The sequence below is a fragment of the Astyanax mexicanus genome, chromosome 21 (genome assembly GCF_023375975.1).
Source record: "Astyanax mexicanus isolate ESR-SI-001 chromosome 21, AstMex3_surface, whole genome shotgun sequence".
Taxonomy (NCBI): domain Eukaryota; kingdom Metazoa; phylum Chordata; class Actinopteri; order Characiformes; family Acestrorhamphidae; genus Astyanax; species Astyanax mexicanus.
In genome coordinates this window covers 18,118,324-18,145,180 of record NC_064428.1, presented here as the reverse complement: position 1 = coordinate 18,145,180, position 26,857 = coordinate 18,118,324, and the positions used below count along the sequence as shown (strand labels likewise).

General features: G+C 37.2%; 1 protein-coding gene across 3 annotated transcripts in view; it reads left to right on the top strand.

Moving 5' to 3' along the window:
• The first annotated feature begins 8,618 nt into the window (after positions 1-8,618).
• Positions 8,619-26,857, top strand: part of nrp2a (neuropilin 2a) — a 144,374-nt gene continuing 126,135 nt past the window's right edge. The window contains exon 1 of one of the 3 annotated variants that reach the window (XM_022674882.2): positions 8,619-9,326. In XM_022674882.2, the coding sequence (XP_022530603.2) occupies positions 9,254-9,326 (73 nt within the window). In that variant the 5' untranslated portion in view covers positions 8,619-9,253. The remainder of the gene's footprint in view (positions 9,327-26,857) is intronic. The other 2 variants (XM_022674884.2, XM_022674883.2) reach the window with 2 other exon arrangements.

Genomic DNA, 26,857 nt, shown 5'->3' with positions numbered 1-26,857 from the left:
CCATGCTGTTATTTATTACATTCTTCTGGCTCCTTGGCAGTGGTAGGCTTAGCGGGTGGTGCTTTTTTTGTTCACTTTTGTTCACTTTTAGCACAACAATGACTCACATGTTCTGTTATGTTCTTGGCTGCCCAACTGAAATTAAGCGCAGGTGTATATAGAGTTGGACCTGTAAATATTTGGACAGTAAGTATTTGGAATTTTGCTTCTGTACTTTACCTTAACAGATTTTAAATGCAGTGCAGATTTTGTTATATACAGTATTTATAGAAGGTTAATAACAATATTGAATTTAACTGTGTAGATATTAAACTCACTATTTTATTTATTTGCACATTGTGAATAACATCAAAATGCAGTGTTTTTAACATATACAGCTCCTACAAAAAAATGAAGAAACCACTTCAAAATGATTAGTTTATCTAATTGAGCTATTTATAGGTATATGTTTGAGTAAAATGAACATTGTTGTTCTATTCTATAAACTACAGACAAAGTTTATCCCAAATTCCAAATAAAAATATTGTCATTTAGAGCATTTATCTGCAGAAAATGAAAAACCACAGAGAATTCCGTGCTTTCAGACCTTAAATAATGAAAAGAAAACAAGTTAAACATATTAATTTAGCAACAACATAACTAATGTTTTAACTTAGAATCAATATTTGGTGGAATAACCCTGATTTTTAATTACAGCTTTCATTCGTCTTGTCGTGTTCTCCTCAACCAGTCTTTCACAATGCTTTTGAGTGACCTTCAAGCTGTTTAGCTTTGTTTAATGGATTGCAACTATCCATCTTCCTCTTGATTACATTCCAGAGTAATATAATATAGATAATATAATAAAAACAACAATGTTCATTTTACTCAAACATATACCTATAAATGGTAAAATCAGAGAAACTGATTCAGAAACTAAAGTGCTCTCTTAATTTGTTCAGGAGCTTTACTTCAAGATTTTTTATTTCTTATGGATCTGAGATACTTCATGTTCTGTCTGGTCAACTTCATTTTTTTATTAATAAACATTTATTAGCAACACATAAAGAAAATAAGTCAGGAGAAATAAGTGGTACTAATACAATAACTTGGGTAATGGGAGCATTTTAGAAGCAAATGTAAGAGGTTTACCAGTCTTTTTTTATGGGATACTTATGGAACAATTTCAGAAACATTTTATTCAATGAAAAACTGCAAATATTTCTGAAATCAATTTACAATATATAAGATCATCAAAAGATAAAAAAAAATGGAGGCAGATGCTGGTGATTTTCGGGCCTTCAGACGGCATTGCAGTAAAACAGGTTGTTCTTATTCTGTACTGAGTGGCATAGAGTTATCCAAACCAAAAGCAGTGTGTAAGACTGGTGGAGGAGAACATGCCAAGATGTATGAAAACTGTGATTAAAAACCAGGGTTATTCCACCAAATATTTGTTTTTTTTTTGTTGCTATTTCAGCCATTTCTCATTTTCTGCAAATAAATGCTCTAAATGACAATATTTTTACTTGGGAGAATTTTGGAGAATTGTTGTTCGTAGTTTATAGAATAAAACAACAATGTTAATTTTACTCAAACATAAACCTATAAATAGCAAAATCAGAGAAACTGGTTCAGAAACTGAAGTCCTCCCTTTTTCCTTATATTATTCTTGTAGCTAATATGTGATACATTTGGGGATAAAACTGTAAAGATTTCACAGAGCTGTTACATCAACTGCAGACACACACACACACACACACACACACACACGCTGAAAGACCTTCTCCCCTGTGGTACCAGATGGATGACTGGGCAGAGATGGGCAAACAACCCCAGACACAAGCCTGGAGGCAGGACCAGTAAGTCCCTCCACCCGTCACACTTCCCTGTGACCCAACGCTCCCGAGGCTGTTGGCTGAGGATGTGCTGATGGACAGGCAGGTGATGGGACTGTCTCTTCATCAAAGGACAGCTGGTCATGTGAGAGTGACACTGACATTGTGACACTCAGGAGACCATGGGCAAGGTTTGACACTGTCTGACTGTGTGACGCTGTCAGTGAACCCTGAGGACGAATGTGTGTTTCGTCTTGTTTCTTCACATTAGAGCAGTACCAGCGCTTCTTATTTGCCTGATGCTTTCTACACACTACATAGCATTATTTTAATGATATTATGACTTTTTTTGATGATGTACTTCTCTTTCCTTAACCTTGATTCATTTTAACCCCTTAACGCCTGAATTAATGTAGCTGTATATGAAAAAATGTTTCATGTGTGTTTTACCTTTAAGTAGATAGTAAATATTGTTGAGATCATTAATTTCACTTTTGCACAAAAATAAATAGAAATTTTGGTATGTTGCAAATTTGCAACAACAGGCAATATGGTCTATTTGGGGTAAATTTGGTATGTTGCAAATTTGCTACAGCAGACATAATGGTCCATACTAAGATAACAATAACAGAGTAATATAACAGTGAAAAATCAATGTTTTATTTATGCACCCAACAGCAGGCATTCAATTATAAATAACACCAATTACTGTCACCAACACAATATACACAAATATTACAGGAAACATTTCATTAATTTGAATTCTAGATTCATTTGAATTGTAAATTGTCAAAGGTTCCTAGGTCCGTGGCGAATATGCACTAACAGGCATTGGGGGAATGCAGGCGCTATCTTGGCAGGTTGATTGAATCAAACGGTTAGTCGCATATTTGCAACAACAGGCGTTAAGGGGTTAAAGGTCAAGACAATCAAGACATTAGAACTACTCAAGGAAAGTCAACAGAATTTCTCAATTTCTCCAAGATCCATGGTCCAACATGGATGTAACAAATGGTACAATATAAACAACATCAAGTGCAAAAGTGCAGGGGTTTTCACCTGATGTTGGTCACGCTATTTGCATATTGTTTTTTTTTTTTTACTTGAACCGCAAGGATAGTTAGCTGAATACAATAAACATTTCAATTTAATTTAGCCAACTAAAAACATAAAGTGATTATTTACGTGAGACTTAATATACATATGACCAAAATACTTATCTCAACTAAACATTTCTACAAGGTGGTATTCTTCAAAACTTCTTCAAAAAACATGTGAGTTTTTTTTTTTTTTTACAATGTGATACTTGCTACAACATATAGGTCATACATGATCACAGCAGATATACAGTGGAATATAGAATTATCAGCAAATATTGAAACAGTTTTTAGTTTGTGGAAACAAAGTCTTTTAGTTTGTCTAGTGATGGGGTTAACCCTCCTATTATGTTACGGGTCAAATTGACCGTGTTAACGTTTTAAGATCTAGGAGAAATTGTTGAAAGTATTTTTTCAGTATGAAACTTCTTCTGCTTGCCTTAATTACTGTAATCCACATATAACATGAAAATGGTTTATCTTCCAGATTTGCAACCACCCTCTGCAAAAACTAAAAACTAAAATAAAATTGCAATGTTATGTTTCAACTAACAACATGTTATGTAAAACTATTGTGTTTTATGTGTTGGTCTTTCAAAAGTAATAAAGTAGTGAAGTATTAATAAAAAAGTTCGATTTTTTTTATATGAAAAATGAGTGAATTATCCTAATTGAAGCATTACCTGTTAGAGGTAAAAAAAAACACCATTGCACTAAATATTAATAGAATAATACCAATAGAGTTAGTAAATTATTAACACTGCTGGTTAGGATTTTATATATTTTTTTTGGTTTCAGACATCTTTTGGGTAATTAAAAATGGACCGGGTTAGAACATCACTGCTGTTTCTGACAAATGAACATAATAGGAGGGTTAAGTTCTGTCTCTGTGTGTTGAGGAGTCTGACTGCCTGTGGGAAGAAACTGTTGCAGAGTCTGGTAGTGGAGGCTTGGATGCTCTTGGATGCTAGCATCTTTTGCCAGATGGCATCAGTAAGAAAATCTGTGTGAGGGGTGGGGTCATCTACAATGCTGGTTACTGTGGATGTGGAGTAGAGGATGGAGATGGAGAGGAGAGAGACCCCGATGAACTCAGCTTTATCGGCTGTCCTCACTGCCCACTGTAGTCTTGGTCTTGCGATGAGATGTTGCAGTTCCCAAGGCAGACGGTAATGCAGGTGCTCAGGATGCTTTCTACAGTCCCTCTGTAGAACATGGTGAGGATTTGGATGTTATGAAGTTGGTGTTGAGGGACCATGTGAGGTTCTCTGCAATCGAGGTGTTCTTCACAATTTCTACAGCAGAGCTGTTAATGTTTACCTGATGAATATTATGTGTTTACCTGATGCCTTCCTGATGTCAACAACCATCTTTTTTGGTTTAGAGATTAGAGGTTGTTGGTTCTGCACCAGTCTGTTAGTTCCACAGCTCCTCCTATCTGTATGCTGACTTGTTGGTCTTTGCTGATGAGGCCAACTACAGTTGAGTGATCACACAACTGTATACTCAACTATAAAAACTGACTGGCTAAACTGACATCCATCTTGACATCTAACAACACCTCTCACCCTCTCTATGACACAGTGAGCTCTCTTTTAAATTATGTTATTGTTATGTTGCCCTTTGCTTGCACAGTTTTTATTTTAATAAAAATAAGGTACCACTTTAAAATAAGACTACCTCAATAAAGGGTTTATAAATGGTTTACAATTAGTTTATTAATGGTTACTAATTAGGTTAAAAATGCCTTAAAAATAATTAATAATCAGTTATAACACATACGTATGAAGGGCAACAAAGACCTGTTGTTTGCCAAATAGTGAACCCACAGCCATCTATAATTGTTGCCCTTTCTATGTATGTGTTATAACTTATTATGAATGATTAGTAACCATTAAAAAACTAGTTGTAAATCATTCATAAACCCTTTATAAAGGTAGTCATATTTTAAAGTGGTACCAAAAATAAACTTTTTAGTTATTGGATATGCACCTTGATTTTGTTCTGCTGTTGTAACAAGGCGATCAAAATCAATAGTCTTATCTTGTCTTATCTTATCTTGTGAAATACAGTATTCATACCTCTTGAACCTTTTCACATTTTTGTCACCTTACAACCACAAACTTAAATGTATTTTATTGAGATTTTAATGGAAAGACCAACAAAAAGTAGAACATAACTGTGAAGTGGAATGAAAATATGCATCGGTTTTCAAAATGTTTATGAAATAAAAATCTAAAAAAAAGAGTGACGTGAAAAAGTATTTAGCCTCCTTACTCTGAAACCTTTTAATAAAAAAATCCAGTGCAATTAACTGCCTTCAGAAGTCACTTAATTCGTTAATAATTAATGTGTGGAATTTAGTCTCAGTATAAAGACACCTGTTTCTTTTTTTTTTCAAAGACCTCTGTGGTTTGTAAAAAAAACACTAGTGAACAAAACACATTTAAGTTTGTGTGAAAAGGTTCAAGGGGTATGAATCCTTTTTCAAGCCACTGTAAGCATTGGCCTAAAAATAAGACTGTAAATCAGAGGCTATGTTCACATTACTAAGATTAAATTACCCAAATCTTAATTTGTTATCTCTTTATATGGCACAGATAATCATGAAACTTTAAAACAAGGTAAAGAATACTTGCCAGATTCTTTTTACATCAAAAAGTAAAAAAGAGCCAGTAATGGAGATACAGTACAAGCAATGAAATTCAGTTATGATTGAGCAACTGTTGATACAGCAAATACACAGAATTCCACTGCAACAAACCATCCAGATCCGCAAGCATGAACTAAATGTTGAGGACGAGTCTGGATCCCTGGAAACGTTTACTAAGGAGTTGCCGTTTGCCTACTGTAAAGCCCTCTCACGTGTGGCTCGCCCCAAAACCGGTCTTCAGTGAAGTATTTTTGGCGTGCCACAGCGTCACTGTGTCATTAAAGAAACCATCTGTGCCTGTGTTTAGTGCAGCATATTGAAGAGCAGACCATGGGCTGGGCTTGGGTGGGTTCTCTTCTGTGGTCTGGCCTTTGGAACAGTGGACATTTCTGCCCTGACTCTGGCTTTTCATGTGGCGGGTACATGTACTGAGAAATTTACCTTCAGATTACTTTTCTTTCACCCTCACTTACAGTATAGTGTAGATTCAAGTCTCATAAATTTGCTTCACAATTTTAAAATCCAAAAAAGATGCGACACAGATGTAAACGTAAAACGTAAATAAATTTACATAAAAGCAGAATGCAACATAGACTGAGTTATAAAGTGTTTGATGGATCTTCAATTTAAACTTTTTAAACAAATTCTGTACAGTATATAGCAACAAAAAAGTTCAGTAAAGATTCACTCAAGCTTTCAACAATAAAAGAACCAAAGCTTTTTTGTGTGTTTTATACAGTAGAATTGTTCTAAATAGAACAGTAATCACATTTTCCACTATGCAAAAGAGCCCATGGTGGCATAAAATATGTGTTACAGACCCTTTAAAACTTTAATCAACGTTTAATCAACCTTAATGTTTCCATGTGCAAACTTCCTTTCAACACTTTGTACTTCACTTTAAAAGAGAAGTACTGAAAAGAGAGTTGAAAGGTACTAATCTTTGTTGAATAGCCCACCTCTGTTTTCATAACTCTACTGATCATGACTTTACTTTAAAGCATCTCTGACAGCACCCATATATATATATATATATATATATATATATATATATATATATATATATATATATATATATATATATATATATATATATATAAACAGACTGCAGTAGAGTCAGCATGACCCTCGCTGAGGAGATGTGCGCAGGCGCAGTAGCAATCATTTACTTAAATGTTTCTAAAATGGTAATCCAACATTCGTTTTTCACATATTTATTTAATCCCCCTTCAAACAAAGAAATGGATGCAGTATCCTTGTGGCGAATCTTCACTCCATAACTGCTCAAGCCTACACTACCACACCACACTCTTCTTGGAACAGAGTTATTTTTAAGCCAACAAATGAAGGAAAATAGTAGTGAAGAGTCAAAAAATGTGACATTTTAGCCCATTTTAGAGTTCAGGTAGGATGAACTCTTATCAGAATTTTGCTTAAGGCCTGGCTGGGTTTGATTATACGCTAATTTGCTACTGGACTATATAACTGATAAAAAAAAAACTACAATTTTCATGTTTTCAGTGCATTATTGTTTAGGTTTAGCAGATGACATTATTTCAAGTACGTTTATATTAACGTTTAAAGACGGTTCCATATGGACTCAGTAGGCCTTGTTCTTTGGCATGTCCAGGCAGAACAGTGTAAGAACCAAATCCCTGGTTCCACGCATGTCTAGCTGAGCTGAGCTAAGCTGAGATGAAAGAGCTGGAGTAGCTTGTTTCAGAACAACAGGGCAACCCTGAACATCTGATGACTTTTGCAGACTTCAGCAGATGTTCGCCCTCCCCCTCCTCCCCCTGCAGCCTCGCTTGCTCGCGCTGCTGTTTGCTCTGTTCCCCCTGCGGGTTAAACAGAGGAACAACCACTTTTGAAGCTCGTGCACAGAGGAACCCTTTGGCACGAGACGAAACGGCCCAGAGTGGTTTACAAGGAGATGCCAGAACAATACGTACACTCCACGTATGCTGTTAGAGTCCTAACCTTGCAGAAACCAGTTTAAACTGGCATCTGGTTTTAGACCCGAATAGCAAAAGTCCGTTTAATCAACCTTAATGTTTCCATCTCTGACGCATTGATTTCCTACGTCAGAACTGATTTATTAGTGCATCCTGGTTTAACATTGATTCAACATTGATTCATCATTGATTCAAGGTTATGGTTTTATATGTGCTGTTTTGATTAAACATTTACTTATATTAAACATAAATATATTTTTCAATTCTGTTGTTGTAGTTTGTATTTTGTTCTTGTAGAGCAGAAAGTGAATTTTGAAAGGACGTTTTTTCATCATCAACATAAAAAAAATTAATGCAACCAAAAAAAGCAAGCTGCGATTGAGGTCCGCACGCGTGTGCCCATACCAGAGCAAGTTCCCCAGAGGAAGTTCACGAGAGCAAGTTCACGAGAGCAAGAGAAAGCGAGACTGCATGTCTGTTCATATAAGTAAGAGACCACTTAAAAATGATGAGACCAAATTGAAAACCTCTGGAATGTAATCCAGAGGAAGATGGATGATCACAAGCCATCAAACTAAACTGAATTGCTTGCATTTTTCCACCAGGAGTCATCCAAAAGCAGTGTGTAAGACTGGTGGAGGAGAGCATGCCAAGATGCATAAAAACTGTGACTAAAAAACAGGGTTATTCCACCAAATATTTATTTCTGAACTCTTAAAACTTTATTTTTATTATATATTTATAGAATATATTTGTTATATTTAATATTTTTATTTGGAAATGTTGTCTGTAGTTTATAGAATAAAACAACTATGTTCATTTTACTCAAACATAAACCTAAAAATAGCAAAATCAGAGAAACTGATTCAGAAGCTGAAGTGGTCTCTTATTTTTCCCAGAGCTGTATTGTATATGTATGTGTGTGAGCGCGCGACTATGCGTGTGTGTGAACGGGTGTGTGTATGCGCTCTCTCTCTCTCTCTCTCTCTCTCTCTCTCTCTCTCTCTCTCTCTCTCGCTCGCTTTCTCGCTCTAATCAGCGCGTGAGGAGGAGGAGGCGGGCCGAGCGAGCTTCAGTGTAACGTGATAGCTGTGCACCTCCGAACTCTCTCTCTCTCTAACACACACATACACACACACACACGCACGCACGCACACACACATACACACGCGCGCGTGTGCTCTCTCCACTCAGCTCGAGAACAGCACGGCACAACGCAACACGCACTCCAACACGCAGGTCGTTACAGAGCGATGCTGGTCAGAACGGGGCGAGCGCGCGCCGGAGTGTGAGCGTTTTACGCACGTTGCGCGTTTCAGGGGAGTGTGCGTTTATACAGGCGTGTATAGTAAGTGTGGAACTGTGTGTGGAAGTGTCCAAGCCCACGCTGGGAATTTTGCACCGTGTGGAGGACCCGAGAAAAGAGATTTCCAGCCGGAGAACGAGGACCGCTCCGTGCGCCAGGGACGGATATGCCGGGAGCCCTCGCGCCGCCGCCGCGAGCCCCGCTTTCTCAGAGGACGGTTTAGTTCAGTCTCTCTCCTTCGTGATGTCAAAAAACACGCTGTAAACCTTCTCGACTCTTTCCCGAACTTCGCTTCTACCCGACACCACCCGAACAGCACCGACAGAACCGCGGAGCGACGAGAAACATCTCCTTTTTCTTTCCCTTCTCACCGAAAAAACACACCGGTTTCTGATTCCATCAGCCACCGGCGACAGCGCCGAGACATGGATGTGTTACTGTCACTTCAACACATCGCTCTGATTCTGTGCTTCGCCCTCAAAGCAAGCGGACAAGAAGGTACGCGCAGGTTTCATTTACTCTGTTTGGTGTTTTTTTTTTTGGCAAGCTTTGAGAAGTTTTCAAGTTTTCAGCTCAAACATTCAACCTTCCATTAACCATAACAAATGTGGGAAACGTAAAATAAATAAATAAAAGAATGCCATATCCTCTTCTTTTTATTATTTTGCTTTGGGAAGTTTTCAAGTTTTCAGCACAACATTTAATCTTCCTTTAACCATTTAAAAAATGTATAGGGAAAAACAAAATATTACCTGATAAATAGCAACGTTTCAAGCAAGATATGCATCTTTTGTAACCTCTCATTTTCACCGTAAAATAAAAGAATACCATATCTTATAGGTTTTCTTTGCGTTTTTACTTTTGAAAACTTTTAATCGAACACAAACACACACAGAAAAAAATATTAACACATCTATCTTATTTAGCCTAAACCGTGTCTGAATTTCACTTTGATGATGATGATGACTGCAAACAACTGCGCCAAAAAAGTCATTTCAGTAAAAAAAGAATACAATTCTCCAGGAATAGATTGAAGATCTATCTTTCTGACCCTCTTCTTCTAAAATTCATGATAATCAATTAAATAACTTATATCTGTTCAAGAAAAGTAAATATTATGAATAAAATCGTTGAGTTTCATTCGGTCTTCTGAAAGTTCCAAACGTTTCTTCTTCTCCTGCAAAGTTTTAAGAAAAAAAACTTTTGAGAACTTAAGAAACTTACATCAGTGCCAACTTTACGCTCTCAAATTCTGTGTCTCAAAGAAAAAAAACATCTCAGTTAAGATTATCTCATTTATTAAGAGACACTGGAAAACTCTAAACCCCAATGGAGATTAGAAACTCATATCGGAACTTCAGCTGAGGTAAAATCACCCGCGTAACTTTATTTAGATGTTCGGGATACCTGTAGATTTTCCCTTCTTTTCAAATAGAATGTTCACGTTAAAGCTTGATAATCAGTTCCTTTTGTTGTCCTTAAACATGAACTTGAAAAAAAACGTTTCACCCATTTATACTAATAGCTTTGGCAGTTTTTACTTAATAATATTATTAAAACCATCATCGTCATTAGCCTATCTGTATAAAGTGGTGAAAAATCGCCCAGTCTTTAAAGCTGTAATCACTCATAAAAAGCTCTCAAGAAAACCCTTGAATAATGAAACATATTAATTGACCTTGTTCAAACCGCTGTTCGTCCTCAACTACTATTGATTATAATAAAGAGTCTTTCTATTGGAGAGAGAGAGAGAAAGAGAGAGAGTGGATAATGAGACAGAAAGCAAGAGATGCTATGATTGAGAGAAAGATATGAGATAAAGAACAAAAAGAGAAAAAAGATAAGAAAAGAAAGAAAACAAAGATAAAAGGAGGGGAGAGAAAACGAGAGAGGCAAAAGAGAAAAAGACAGAGAGAATCAAAATGAGAAAAGAAAAAGATGAGAGAAAGAGAATTAAAGAGAATTTGAAAAAGAAACACCAGAGAGGTAGAGTGAGAAGCGAGGAAACCAGAGAAAAGAGAGATAGAGAAAGAGAATGAGAGTAAAAATGGGAGAGAAAAAGAGAGAAGTGAAAAAGAGAGAGAGAGGATAATGAGACAGAGGGCAAGAGATGAAATTAATGAGATAGAGAGAGTGAAATATATGAGATGAAGAACAAGAAGAAACCAGACAAAAGAAAAATGAAGAAAGAAATAAAAAAGAGCTAGAATAAGAGGAGAGACAGATGAGAAAAAGGCTTAGAGAATAAAAATGAAAGTGAGTTGTTAGAGAAAAAGAGAGATGAGAGAAAGAAAGAATAAAAGAGAAATTTAGAAAGACAACAGAGATAGAATAACAAGAGAGAAAACGAGAGACAAACGAGAAAAAGGCATAGAGAGAGTAAAAATGAGAGTGAGAAATTAGAGAAAAATAGAGATGAGAGAAAAAGAGAATGAAAGAGAAATTGAGAAAGAAAGACTAGAGAGATAGTGTGAAAGGAGAGGAAACAAGAGAGAACAGTGAGATAGAGAAAGAGAGAGAATGATAGACAATAAAAATGAGAGTGAAAAAGAGAGATGCAAGAAATAGAATCAGATGAGAGAAAACAAGGGATGAGCAAAAGAAGAGGGGAAAGACAGAAATTGAGAGAGAGAAATGAGAGAAAGATGATATCAGGAGATATCAGAAGACAAAATGAGAAAATGAAAAAGATAGAAGCCAAAAAAGTGAGATAGTAAAGGGTGCAAGAGATATACCAGTGGAAAAGAGGGAAAGAATACAATAGAAAGTTCTATATAATAAGAGGAGAGAAAATGAGAAAGAGAATAGAAAAAGACAATGAGATAGAACAAGAGAGAGAGTAAGAGAGAGAGAACGAATTATAAATATGTATATTATTAACTGTACTGTGCTGTGAATGTTGCCTATGCATTATTATACACCACTAATAATCTTAACCAGTGTAATATTAGCTTTGGTGACAGATGCTAATTACAGTACAGGCCAATAAAACAGTGTCTGAATTTGAATATGAGAAAGAGAGAGAGAGAGCGAGAGCGCAAGAGAGAGAGAGATTGAGAGAGAGAGACCAAGCAATCAGAAGCATCAGAGGAGATTTACTCTGTAATTAAGCTATAAATACTGTAAAATCTTTACACTGCAGTAGCGACTAGACACCGGGTGCTGCATATATAACTTACAATTACATTGCACCATAAAATATCCACAAATAACAGTCTGTTAATCATTAATATACTGTATAAGTATAAGAGCATGGTCAGCGCCAATGTGTAAATTGCTCTAGCTAAGGATGTAGACAAGTTATTATAAGAAACATGTGGGAATTTGAATTAAAATCATAATAAAAGCTTAAATATTGCTTATAGTTTACAGTTTTAGAAGTATGTATTAGAATATTACACCATACCCCAATATAGGACTTATTTTATGGATTTTTTTATGTGAGTCTATTTATCTCTCAAAGCATCTTTGTTACTGATTTAAAGACATTTAGTGCTTATTTTTTTAAATAAAGCTATTGGAGTTTTGAGTTTTTTAATGATTCTGCATCAAATCTAGCCCAAAGTTTCAGCCTGAATCAATTAGGTCATACCTGATCCCTAAAAACCATCTGCTGACACTATAAGGACTCTGATATCACATAAATCTGATATATGGCCATATTTGTTAGTATCTACTATAAGCCCAAATGTTTGTGGACACCCCATATCATTCATCTACTGTACGTTGCACTACTCATTGCTGACACTGAAATGCAAACGACTGTCTACACTCACAGCTTGTCTATTACCTGTATGTTAAATATACAGTATATGACTATCTAAAGCATAATAATATAATGATGACCTGTTGGCACCATGGATATAAGGCTAGGCCTGAGCTTGAGGGTTTTAAAGCCCTACAACATTGAGCTGTGAAATAGTGGAAGATATGTGTTCTCTGGAATGATGGTGCTCCATCCAGTGCCTTTGGAATGAATTGAGGAGTTTTGGAGGAGGGGGGGGGGGGGGTGATTATCATCATCTAACATACAGAATTCACTAATGCTCTTGTGGCTATAAGCAATAGGATCCTTATAACAAGGCTTTTCTAGACAGGAGAGCAAGATATAAACTCTTTTTAATACCATTGATTTTGGCAGAAACCGTGAATAAACTGGTGTCACAATGCTTTTGTCCTAATAGTTTTTTGTCCTGATTAATTTTAATGTGCATGTGCTACACATAAAAGTATATCATCATTTTCAAATGGAAAACAAGTATCTCCATTTTTGTCGATTTTTAGTTTTCTACATAATTTGAACAGACAAACTGTCCCTTAATCTGTGCCAAATGTTCTTGATTAACAGACCAGTAGAAACTCTTCAAAATTACCTGAAATAAACTCTTTTTACATTGACTTCCATTGAAAGTTTAGAATGTTTTTTTCTCTCTCCCGTAAAGCTGCTGTTTTGAAGATACTTGTTTTTCATTGGACAGCGTCGAAATACAGCTCTGGAAAAAAAAATACGTTTCTTTGATTTTACCAAATTGAAAACCTCAAGAGAAAGATGGATGATTACAAGCCATCAAACCAACCTGAACTGCTTGAACTGTTTTTTGCACCAGGAGTAAAGGCATAAAGTTATCCAAAAGCAGTGTGTAAGACTGGTGGAGGAGAACATGCCAAGATGCATTAAAACTGTGATTAAAAACCAGGGTTACTCCACCAAATATTGCTTTTTTAACTCTTAAAACTTTATTAATATGAATGTTTTCTTTGCATTATTTGAGGTCTGAAAGCTCTGCATCTTTTTTTGGGTTATTTCAGCCACTTCTCTCAATTTTCTGCAAATAAAGGCTCTACATGACAATATTTGTTTAATCTGGAATTTGGGAGAAATGTTGTCCATAGTCCATAATCAGAGAAACTGATTCAGAAACTGAAGTGGTCTCTTATTTTTTTCCAAAGCTGTACATACATATATATATACATTAAATACAAGGGAATTTCACACATTGTAATATCGGCTTTGCATTTATAGAAAATGTGGGTTGGTTCAAGTCCTTAGCATACTGCTAAGCGTCTGGGGTAAAAATACACCACCACATTAGCATGTGCAGCTCCCATATCGAGCTGTTCTTTCTTCTTTCCTCTGAAACAGTTGAGCAGTGGCTCATTTCAGACACTCAGACTGGCTGTAAAAATGGAGTAGCCCGTGGCTAAGGCAGAGACAGACTACTGGAGCTGATATCTTTGTATGTTTTTGTGTCTGAAATGGTGACTCACGTTGTCAGTGTGAGATTTAGCCAGTGTAGCGAAGCAGATGATTAGCGAGAAGCCTGACTGAGACTGAGAGCTTTTTGGAAAAGAGCTGATAATGAACGCAATATTAACACTGTTATTATCTCTGTACGTTTTATAGCTTGAAATTAGGAAAGTAAGACGGTTGACTTTTTCAATCAGAGCTATAGGACAAATTCTGATAGACAATGTCTACTGTAATTCATTATACATTGAAATTAACCAATGTTTCTTGTGCAACGTTTGCAGTTAGTCCAGAATGGTTATGCCAGGTTATTGACTAGCACCAAGAAAAGAGACCATATTAGACTAGTACTCGCTTCTCTTCATTGCATGGCTACCCGTCCAGTATAGGATACAGTTTAAAGCGCTTTTGTTTTAAATGTGTTTTTTAAAGCGCTGATTGGTCTATCCCCCTCCTATATTATCAGCCTGATTTAGTTTGGCCTGTCATGATAACAGTTTTTTGTGAACGATATTTTGTCCCAGAAATTAGACCACTAATTTGCCACTAATAAAATAAAAACATAATTTTGTAAAAAATATATTAACGCTTTTAAAGACAATAAACTTTGCAAATTCATAAAGTTTTAAGAGTTCAGAAATGAATATTTGGTGGAATAACCCTGGTTTTTAATTACAGTTTTCATGCATCTTGGCATGTTCTCCTCCACCAGTCTTACACACTGCTTTTGGATAACTTTATGCTGCTCCTGGTGCAAAAAATCAAGCAGTTCAGTTTGGTTTGATGGCTTGTGATCATTCATCTTCCTCTTGATTATATTCCAGAGGTTTTCACTTTGGTAAAATCGAAGAAATTCATCATTTTTAAAGAGGTCTCTTATTTTTTTTCCAGAGATTTATTAAACGTACTGTTTATATTTGACACTATTTCCAAATTTCCAAAACTTTACAGGAGAAGAAAGCTTCTTAACTTTTAATGAAATTAAAAGTTGCAAAATGTTTTACAAAAATGTACTGTAATTGAATTTTTATTACTGTACGTGTTCACTACATATGCTGTTTGTACACATATGTATCCTCCACCAGACAAAAATACAGTATATGTGTGATACAGTATGAATAAATGATACTTTTTTGAATGTACATATATATTTTTTTAAATATACACATACAAAAAAAATAATTCCTGGCCTTTTATCATATTTCTATTGGTTTGCTAGTTTGATATAGACATTCAGATGTTTCCACTCCTCAGACAACTCCACCCAGACATCTTCACTCAGCTAAAATGTGCTCAGTCTCGCCTCCAGCCTTCAGGGCATCGTGTCATTTTTGGTCACGGCCGATGTGACAAAAATGACCTAAACGCCCTATCTGACTGTCATGACTTGTTAACGGCACCAGACGGAGCGTCTGAAGTCTTTTCTAATTTAACCCCATAGTTGTCCTGTCACCCCCCCCCCCTCTCAGTTGTTGTACAGTCCACCTGTCTCTTACCCTAACGGTCAACAGTTCCAGTGCTTATGGTCAGTAGGGCTAAATTAGCCAAGCTTGCAGCTCTGCAGTCCTGTCTCATTAGATTCTCAGGGGAGTTCTGAACGTACAGCTTCAGTTAATCTATCGCTGGGCGGTATGGCCAAAAATGCATATCAATGTATTTTTCACAGTATATCACAATATTTTTATTATTTTATTTTCGTTTTAATTTGCATGACTGGGCTTTTATATAGGTTTGTAAGTTACTGTACTGTTAGGAGTACATATAATATAAAACACTAAGGATTTAAATTAAGACTTTAATTAGTATAGGGTTTACTTTTTCCCACAAAATTAAACAATATATAAAGAAATCAGACTTTATTATCAGAAAAAGAGCTGAAGAATGTAAACAATAGACCTTAAAAAATTACAAAATGAAATATTTTAATAAATAGTTCCACCATTTAAACACTATAAGCAAACCTTAAAAAATACATAATGTTTAAGTATTCAAAGAGATATTTCTCAAAGGCTCTTTTGCACAAGTAAGATACAAGTTTAATATAAATTTACTATATGTTATTCCTGAAGCTATTATAGGCATTACAGTATTTAAATCAGCTGCAATTCCCTTCTTTCTCCAGTCAAAAAATACATTCAAATCATCCTTCAAGTTACAGTATTAATATATTTAAAAGGGCTCTAGTAACTGCTCTATTTTACTGGGATAAAAACACTCATACAGTAGAAACAGCAGCAGGAAGTGTTCTGATTTCTCTGCAGGATGGAGCTACACCAGCGTCTTAATTCTTCTTTGACGGTTCTGTTCTGCAGCGCCCTCTAGTGGTATGGTGGTATGAGAGAAATGCATACCGGTTCTAGTTCACCCCGCGTATACCCCCCAACACTACGTTTATATACGTGTATAAACATTGCTGATCACTCAACCCTGTTGCTAGCGTAGCATAATGCTAATTTGGTCATGATTTGAATTTAGCGTGGTGTTGTGCTGCTGCTGGCTCCAGGGACAATGCTGATGGTAATAATGGTAATAATGGAATAAACTGTAAACACAGATGGAGAGATGGCAACTGGCCATCTTCTAGGACTGTAAACTTTGTTTTACTCTCACAGTGAAGGAGAGAAGGAAAAATAGATAGAGATAGAGAGAACTGTTAAGAAACAGAGGAGTTTTTCTTAAATATATCAGTAAGAAAAAAACAAACCATGGCCACCATGGAACCATTTTTGACTTTGTGGAGTTTAAAAGGGTTAACAAGGGTTAATAAGGATCAATCAATACCTATCTAAGTATCTGCTGATACTCATCCTGATCCAAGTATTTTAGGACCTATTTTAGGAGTATTGTCTGATTCCAAACTGAGTTCCTTAATTCAAAATATCAGCCAATACCTGGCCAATCATGGTGTGTACCTGCTGATAGCAAATACATACGTGTACAGTAATGCTGGGCATCAGCTGATGCCAGTTTGATCTAAATACCATATCAGCTAAAAACAATCTGATTTAAATACTTTATTGCTGGGTATCAGACAATATCAATCTGGTCTAAGTACTTTATTGTTGAGTATTGGCTAATTCCAATACTGTCAGAGCATCTTAATGCTGAATATCAGCCAGTATACCAATATGATCTGAGTACTTTATTGCTGACTGTTAGCCAATACCAGTCTGGTCACCAATCTGATGTGAACATCTTAATTATGAGTGTTGTCTAATTCCGATATGGAGTATCGTAATCTTGAGTATCGAATAAAATCAATCTAATCTAAGTATCTACCAATACTGATTTGATGAGAGTGCCGTATTACTAAGTGTTAGACAATATTAACACATCAACACAATCTGAGCATCTAAAGGTTAATTTTACCACAGTTAGTTCCGACCCTGCCATGTGATTGCTTAAAAGGCGTTTTATGAGTGCCATTATCAGCCAGTAATGCACTGTAATCGAAGCTCTCTTTATGTATTAATCCGCCTCATACTAGGATAACATATCCTAGTTCCTTAATGCTGAATATTGGCCAAAATCAAGCCCATATGAGTAACTTAATGGTGAGTATTAGTTAATACTGATCTATTGAGAATACCTTATTGTTAATTATGAGCTAATACTGATCTAAGAAGAGTGCGTATTGTTAGATTTCAATACAAATACCCTAATGCTGAGTATCAGCAAAAATCTGCCAGTCAGATTTAAGTAATTTAGTACAGAGAATCAGCCAATACTGATCTGTTCAGAGTATACTCAGGGCTGAGTTTTTGCCAATTGGTTTCAAGTACATCAATGTTGAAAATATCTATCTGAGTACCTTAATGCTGAGCATTGACCAAATATTGATCTAATCTGAATACCTGAATGCTGAGTATCGACCAGTAGACTAGAAAACCATGCTAAAATCAAATGATTGCACATGGGCTTAAAATGGGCTTAAATAAATCAATACGTGATTCACTAAAATACACACGTCAGCTTCTGTTCCAAATCATTAGATTAGACTGGGACATCACTGAAAAAAGAGAGAGAAAAAGAAAGAAATAAAGAAAAAAATACTCACCTTCACAAAGCAAATATAAGCTTTCTACTCTGTGTGTGTTTATGAAAACTGATGTCTCTTTTTGTGGAGTGTGGTTCACACACTGTCCACACAAGCGCTAGCAAACACTAAGACATTTCCAGTGAAGATGCTACCTAGCAGACAGTTACAGGCACACTCATCCATGCATGCACACACTACACACACACACACACAAACACATACTCCACCAGCACTAAAATGGGAACTCAAACAGTCGGATATGCTCTTTGATCCTTCCCATCCGAGCGCCTTCTCGCGAGCGTCAAGCGCCACCACGCCAAAAGAGCTGCGAAAAACAAGGTCAGGCATTTGCATTTGGGGCCATGAAACAACACCCAGCTGGATCCCTGGCGAGGTGGCAGGCGCGGCGGAAACTCTGAGATTGGGACCGAATTAAAAATAAGAGCAGCATAAATAATGCAACGTCTCCTCCTACTCCGCATCATTTAAAGGTCTTTATGAAGGAGCGGCGCGTGAGTCGGAGCCGGGATGAAATATGTGCATCTGTGGGGAAAGCCATGAAAAGAGGCGTTAAATCACACAGCGGTGCCGGGAGTGATGCTGTTTGTGGCTCTTTGCGCCGACGACCCCATGCCAGGGCCTTTAACTGAGTTCAGAATCAAGTAGTTCAGTCTATTGTTTCATGGATCTGGGAATAACGGGGAGGATTTGTGGGTTAGAGAGACAGATGTGGCACATATCATAAAGCTTTCTTTTCATTTTCTGATCCTGATTGCAATAATAATCGAATCAGCTGAAGCCATTACTGAGATGTAGGCATGCACTGATGCCACTTTTCTAATAGAATACCGAGATTTAATACCAAGATTAGTGAGAATTACTGCTTAAATATGGAAAAGGTGCCTATAAATCCTAATATTCATAGCGTTCAATTTTTTTAAATAGTTTTTTTAAGTTCCGTATCCCAAAAAAAGAGTGTCAGACATCAGATACTAATTTGAGCATCAGTACCTTAATGCTAAATATTGGCAAATCAGAAAATCCGTCCGATCTGAGTAACTTAAAGGAGAACTCCAGGGTACAATGGACTTTGGGTATAGTAAAACATGATAAAAGTACTTACCTTTGTTGAATAGCACACTTCTGCTTTCCTGCAGATTTCTGAGATCCAGCAATTTTGTGCTTTTTGCCTTGCACTCTTTACAATGGATGTTTTTTCCACCCTTATCCAGACTCAAAGTAGCTCAACACCTCCTTGCTAGAATCCAGAGAACTCTGACATTTTAAACGAGGCATTAAGAACTTTAAAACTGCACTAGCAGCTTATTAAAAAACACTGTTTACATCCCATACGGCTAGCTTCTGCTCCGGGCTCTGCCATATAACATATGTCTTTAGCATACGTCTTTGATAAAGAGCATAATACAAAGTATTAAGGATGAAAGCAGCATCCTGTATCATCACTACATCTTTGCTGTTTGTTACAAACAAAACCATGTAAAAAAAAAAAAACTGGTTATAAATTGGTAGAGTTGTGATTATTATAGGTATATTAAACACCTTCCTCAGTGTAAATTAATTCACTAGGCACCGGCTGCTACACCAGGAGGCAGGCTATTAGGAGTCTATGTATATACATGTCTATGTTATTATCAGTACAATGATGGCGGCGCCCGGAGCAGAAGCTAGCATTATGGGATCTAAACAGTGGTTTTTAATAAACTTCTCTTGCACTTTTTAAGTTATTAATGCCTCGTTTTAAACGTCAGAGCTCTCCGGATTCTACCAAGAAGATTTGGAGGTACTTTGAGCCTGGATAATGGTGTAAAAAATGACTTATTGGGGCAAAATATTTTTCCCCCGAAGTGGCCATTGTAAAGTGCTGGGCAAAAATCACAAAATTGCTAGGTCTCGGAAAGCTGCGGGAGAGCGGGGGTCATATTTTACTACACCACAAGTCCATTTTACACCGGAGTTCTCCTTTAATGTTGAGTGTCAGTCAATGCCAGTCAGATCAGCATACCTTATTGCTGAATATCAGTCAAATGAACCCATTAACAGTGTGAGAGTGAATAAAAGAAAGAGAGAAGAAGGAAGGATGGGTAGTGAGTGTTAGTTATGAGATTTAATCCATATTTCCTTAAAAAAATCACCTAATCTACCTTCAGAACTCTGAAGTAGTTGAAAACAATTGCGACGCTGTGTTTACATCGATAAAAAGACACTAACACATCATCAGGCTCTGTGAAAAGAATGAATCGAACTTGGTAAAATGATTTTTTGTACTGCAGGTAAATGCTAGTATCAGGAACAATACATCTACAGAATCAGTATCAGTGAAACATTACTGGTACTTTCATGTCTAGTAGGTTCCTCTGTCAAATATGAGACCCTGACACTTTTCTACAAAGCTAAAAATATGATCCAGCCCTTCCATACTTGGTGGGACTGGTCAAATTCTAATCGGTACCAAATGCCCTTTGGGCTTTAGAAACTTCTGAGGTTCTTGAGCCCCAATCCTTCAGGATCCTTCAAGTGGTGGAACAAACTCCAAAACTGGGTTTTCGACTGCCATTTGCTCACTTGCTGCCTTCAAAAACTGACTGAAGATCCAATTCTTTCTAAAGTACTTCCATCAACACGTATTAGGCTTGTAATTGTATTGATGCCTTACTCAATTTTAAAACACAGGTCATATGGCAGCATCTAAGCTTTAGGTTTCTGTTGGATTCTAGCCAATACAAAATATCTAGGGCTAAAGATCAAAGCACTTTTATCGTTTTTCTCTAGATGAGAGCATCTGCTAAATGCCTTAAATGTATCAGAAACATACTGTAGTAGAGGTAGTGGCACAATGCCACCTTTTCTCTTTACGTACCATTACTGAAATCTTGATTACTCAGCTTATATTTTCTCTATATATCAGCCAATATTTCCCAGCTTTCCCAGCAGGGTCAGAATGGACTGCAGAGTCAGCCAGGGGCTTTGACCCTGCTTTGACCTTGCCTTGCTCAAGGGCCCAACAATGGCAGCTTAGTGGACCTAATAATTGAACCCACAACCATGTAATGGATTGCCCAGTGTTTTAACCGCTGAACGACCTCACCCACGTAAAAAAAAACAGAAATAATACAAATGAATTTGGATATGGCATCTCTGCACTTTGCAGGTGTGTTGCATTCATTTCTAAGGAGGCGCACAACTAAAAGCAATAAAGTCAGAGTTTGTGTGAGTTCGTGTGAGGCTTAATAATGTGTGGTTCATCAATTTCTGAAGCTTTGCAGACATTTAACATTTCTCACACCTCATACAGTGTCTCATGTGTTGAGGGAATATGCTATAGAATGACTGAAATTATAGAATATAGACTATAGAAGGGGCATTGCATTGGTAGGAACCACATTGACATTCAATACAGGATGCCTCACACACATATCCCACAAGCCAGTGCAGCATTCTTTAGCTTTTGTGGCAAATGTCATGGGACAAGACATTAGTAATATTCCGTCCCAATACTTTTGACATATCAATGTATCAAAACACTCAAGCAATTATTTAATAACCCTTAAAAAACTCTTGAAATGTAAGAATTTCAGTATTGCACTGTTGCACACTATTGCAAATGAGCTTTCCAACCAATCACAATGGGTTAAACGTGTATGGTATGAACATTCTGGCCAATCCCAGTTCTACAGTGGTGCTTGAAAGCTAATGAACTAGAATTTTCTGCATTAGTTAATGCATTAAGACCTAAAACATTATCAGATTTTCATACAAGTCCTAAAACTAGATAGAGAAAGAGAACCCATTTAAACTAATGAGACACATTTATTTGACTTGGTCATTCATTTATTGAGGAACAGTATTTACTATCACATACAGTATCTGTGAATGGCTAAAGTGTGAACATATGTGAACATCTACCAATTAGCAGTCCATTTAAAAGTGTTTTCAATCAAAAGAGTCAGGTTTCTTTTAATCAATTGGATGACAATTAGGTTGATGCTCATCAGGCTGAAAAAAGGTTATAAAACCATCATTTTAAGTGTTTGGACTCCACCAATCCACAGTCAAGTAAACTCAAGACTGTTGTTACCCTTCCCTAGGAATGGTCGACCAACAAAGATCACTTCAAGAGCAAGGCGTGTAATAGTCTTTGAGATCTCAAAGGACCCCAGGGTAACTTCAAAGCAACTGAAGGCCTATATTACATTGGCTAATGTTAATGTTTTATAAGTCAACAATGGTGTACAGGGCTCATTTGTATAACTTGGCTCTCTTCATCTACTTTTAGGACTTTAAGAAAATCTGATGGTGTTTTAGGTCATATTTAGGCAGAAATGTAAAAAATTCTAAGGGGTTCACAAACTTTCGAGCACCATTGTAGGTGATTTCCTGTAGTTTATTTAATGAATGAAATAGAATAAGGGCAGAACTTTGGATGATGGCAGCACTGAGACAGGGCAAAGTGGAAGGAAGTGAGAGATGTCTTATAGTTAGATTAGATGACTAATTGATTGATAGCGGACTAATTAATCTATCACTGCGCTGATATACTTTTTCACTGGAACTGTGAAAGAATCGTTTGTCAGCCCTTAAACACTCTGTCTATATTCCAGCAGCTGTAGCTCTCCGGTTCTGCTGCTCAGTTCCGTGCCAAGTGCTTGAATTGCATGGAAAGCAGCAAGTGAGCAAGCTGAAAAAAGAGTGAGTGTGAGAGAGAGTGAAAGAGAGAGAGAGAGAGTGACGCCTATGGGCTCTGCCGAAGCTCGGCAAGGATGAATGGATCAGCGCTGATTTCCTCACCGCGGGTGATAGCACTTTTTAATTAAGGTGCGAATGAGGAAAGGGGTGGAGAGAGAGAGAGAGAGAAAGAGAGAGAGAGAATGAGAAAGAGAATGGATGATGGAGATTTATCATGGCCTCTCCACAGGCCTGCAACTTATCACCGTCGTGACGCCTCGGAAAAGATAATTTTGTTAATAGAAATTAGTAGAAGCTGTGGCGCACATACCAAAACACATATACAAACACATACAAATACCCCTTTCCAGTCATAAGTTTGGCAGATACATTTCTCATATACAGTTATTTCCATAAGTATTTGGACAATCACCCGATTTTTGTCATTTTGAATCTGTAATTACCCATTTAAAACATTTCACTTGCTTTAGGAAGCTCTTACATTGTTTTTCTGGTATGTTTCAGGCCAAACACTATCAATCTGTACGATTGAGTGCTGTCCAATCAGTTTTGAAGTATTTAACTTATCTGATTCAAAGCCAAAAGTGTGACTCTAAACACTTCAGAATTCATTCAGATACTTCTATCAGTACTCAAATTACTAGTAACACCAGTACCTCAGCTGTCATCAACGCCAATGCCATATACTATACTACCTCCACCATGTTTAAAAGATATTTGTCTGTCTATATGTCTGTATACCTACGTTAATTATATGTTATAACAGCATATTACATAGAAAGTATCCCAGACAGGCATTAAGACCAAACTTGAGCTACATTTTGATTTTAATTGGCGATTTTCCATTAAAAGTTAAAGAAACATAGTCTATACAAGACTAGGCTGCAATACACGCCCATGCCATGTACTATACTCCCTCCACCATGTTTAAGAGATATTTGTCTGACTATATGTCTATCTACCTACAGTATTAATGTGTTATAACAGCATATCAAATACTGTAGGTAGTATGTTGGACACTATGGGGGGAGATATCCCAAACATCGATTAAGCCTAGTCTTGGGCTACACAACATTTTGATTGTCGATTTTCCATTAAAAGCTATAGAAAAAAAGTCTAAGACTAGACCATGCCATGTACTATACTACCTCCACCATGTTTAAGAAATATTTGTCTGTCTATATGTCTATCAATCTACTGTAAGTGTATGTTATAACAACACAGCTAATATATACTATAGTGAATACTATGGGGAAGTTTCCTAAACAGGGATAAAGCCCAGTCTTGAGCTACATTTTGATTTTAATTCGCGATTTTCCATTGAAAGTTCTAGAAAAATGAGTCTAAGACTAGGCTGCCATACATGCCTATGCCATATGTATGTGTATGTTATAACAACGCATCTAATAGTTACTATGATGGATACTAAGAAGCAGTATCCTAGAGAGGGATTAAGCCTAGTCTTGGGCTACACAAAATTTTGATTGGTGATTTTCCATTAAAAGTTATAGAAATATAGTCTTGGTTTAATCCATTTTCAGAAAAACTGCCCTTCAAATGTTTATGAACACTCCATTCTAATGAATTCAACATTCAGATATGGACCTGAACATGAACTTTTTGGCACCATGTCTAAAGACACGTGTGGACTAGAGGAGAAAAAAGTCCCTGAGCACTGAGCTGTGGTGCAATGGTAAAACTGTGTTCTTTAGAATGATGGTTGGTGCTCCATTCAGAGCTTTTGTCTTGAGTTGAAGAGTTGGGGATGGAGGTTGGGATCATACAATATCCTGACCTGAACGCAATAAAGTCCTTACAGCAGTGCTTCTAAATCTAGTAGAATCTCTTCCCTGGACAGTGGCGACAGTTACCGTTTAGCGACAAAAACAGGATAAATGAACGAGCTTGTGTCCTGAAACTTTTGTCAATATAATATATGTATAAAAGCTTGAGGGTCTTTTCATTTGCATTCTCTTTCCATGCCAGCAAATGGTCCGGATCTTAAAGCACTTTTCTGGATGCCTTGAGCCCTACCCCCAATGTCCGTCTCCCGACAAGAAAGGGTAGCTCCATCAAGAAAGTGTCCAGCTAGCAAAATTCCCCCTGACTGCTTCATCCCCGGGCCTTTCCTCTGATATTCCCAATCCCCTGGAAGCAGACAACAGGCAGACAAGCCTAGGTAGTAGCCCTGAATGGAAAGATGGAGAGATACGCCTTTTCTTTTGTATTGCCGTAATACAGCTTCAGTTCCTGGGGATAAAAGCGAGACAGCAGTGGCTAGAGATGGACACAGCAAAGGAAGGTGTGTAGACGGGAGTCTGGAAGAAGTAAGGGGGGGTGGACTGAGGGAACATGTGTGTGTGTGTGTGTGTTTTAAGAGGCTTTCCTTCAGCACGGAAGGAGGCTGTTGAAAAGCTTTGGGATGTGGTTGTTATATTAAATGCCACCTAGTCCTAAGTGCGCCTTCCTTAAAAGACATAATAGCCATGGAAATGTCAACACTTGAAAGACCATCACTGACTAGCACATTGATCTTGCCTTCGCCCGTGGTGACTGTCACATCAGCACCTCTGAGGTGCGTAGCTTTAGGCGACAGTGCGCTCCTTGTCTCGCTCTGTCGGAAGGCCTACTTGCCATGCGTACCCTCTGATTTGGTTCTAGGGTGCCCGAAAGGGGAAATTTCTTTATTTCCAATTTCAAAAATAAGCTCACCCTGGTGTTCTTTTGGTGAATAAGTCCTTCTGATGAAAGGTAGAACGCTTCCAGTTGTTACATCAAGCTTCGAGACGTCTGAAGGGTGTGCCCCAATTGAATACTAATCATTAATACTAAGCACTAAAGATGAAAAGTAGTATGCAACGCTATTCGAAAATTAGAAAATTCGATAATAAAGGGTAAAAAAATGCTGACAGATATGTTCAACTCTTGGTCATATTTATTGGGCCCCACCAACAGAAGTAGCTGGTAATGCATGTTTAAGACCTGTAGAGGTTCCTAATGCTTTCCTGCGATTGTCCATTCTATTTATATTCATAGAATTCCTCTATTTTTTGTGGTTGGGGTAAAGTGTTGCTATTGTGTCAAATACATCAAGCTCCGAGACGTCTGAAGGGTGTGTCCCAATTGCATACTAATCATTAATACTAAGCACTAAAGATGAAAAGTAGGATGCAATGACATCTGAAAGGAAGATAAAGGTTAAAACAATGAAGACTGATATGTTCAACTCTTGGTCATATTTATTGAGCCCTACCAACAGATGTACCATGTAAAGTAGAGGTTCCTAATTCTTTCCTTTGCCTGTTCCCCCTAAGAATATTCATGCACTTCCTGTAGATTTTGCGGTTGGGGTGAAGTGTTGATAGTGTGCCCAATACTGTAGCATCCCTCACATTTTTAATCAGAAACAGGTCTTTCAAATAGGAATAGGTCTGTGTCTCTAAGGTGGTAGCAGCAGTATGTGGATGAGCATTGTTCTGTTTGAATAGCGCACCAGAGGATGCAATCAGAAAGGTGCAGAACGTCAATATATCAACATATATGGTTAACCTGTTAAAGTGTCTGTAATGGAGACCAAAGGTGATCTGGCATAGCGAAAAAAAAATTACCCGTACTTCTGGACATTGTGTGATCATTGTGTGTCAATCGGGATTCTGTTGTTGATGACAAAGCCTCCATATACACATCCGTTGGGTGTCTTTACTAAGTCAAAAGTGGGACTAATTTCGGAAGATGACCCTCTGCCTTTTTGAGCCAATCGAAGACTGAAGTCTGGCATGACAACCCACTAAGTTTCCTTCCTGTTGGTTGATTCTTGCCTCTGGATGCAACCACTTGCAGTATTTGATGATAGACATCTATATCTTAAAGCTTAATGTAGAGTAGTATGGTGTTGCACACAACTGGGACACAATTGGGATCAAATGGGATCCAGTAAAAGAGTCTTCCATTTTTCTTTCTTTAATTTGTTTGTGTTCTGCTTAGATCAGAACCTGGACCTTCTAAGGACCAGTTTTCCGAGCCTGTGCCGCTCCTCAA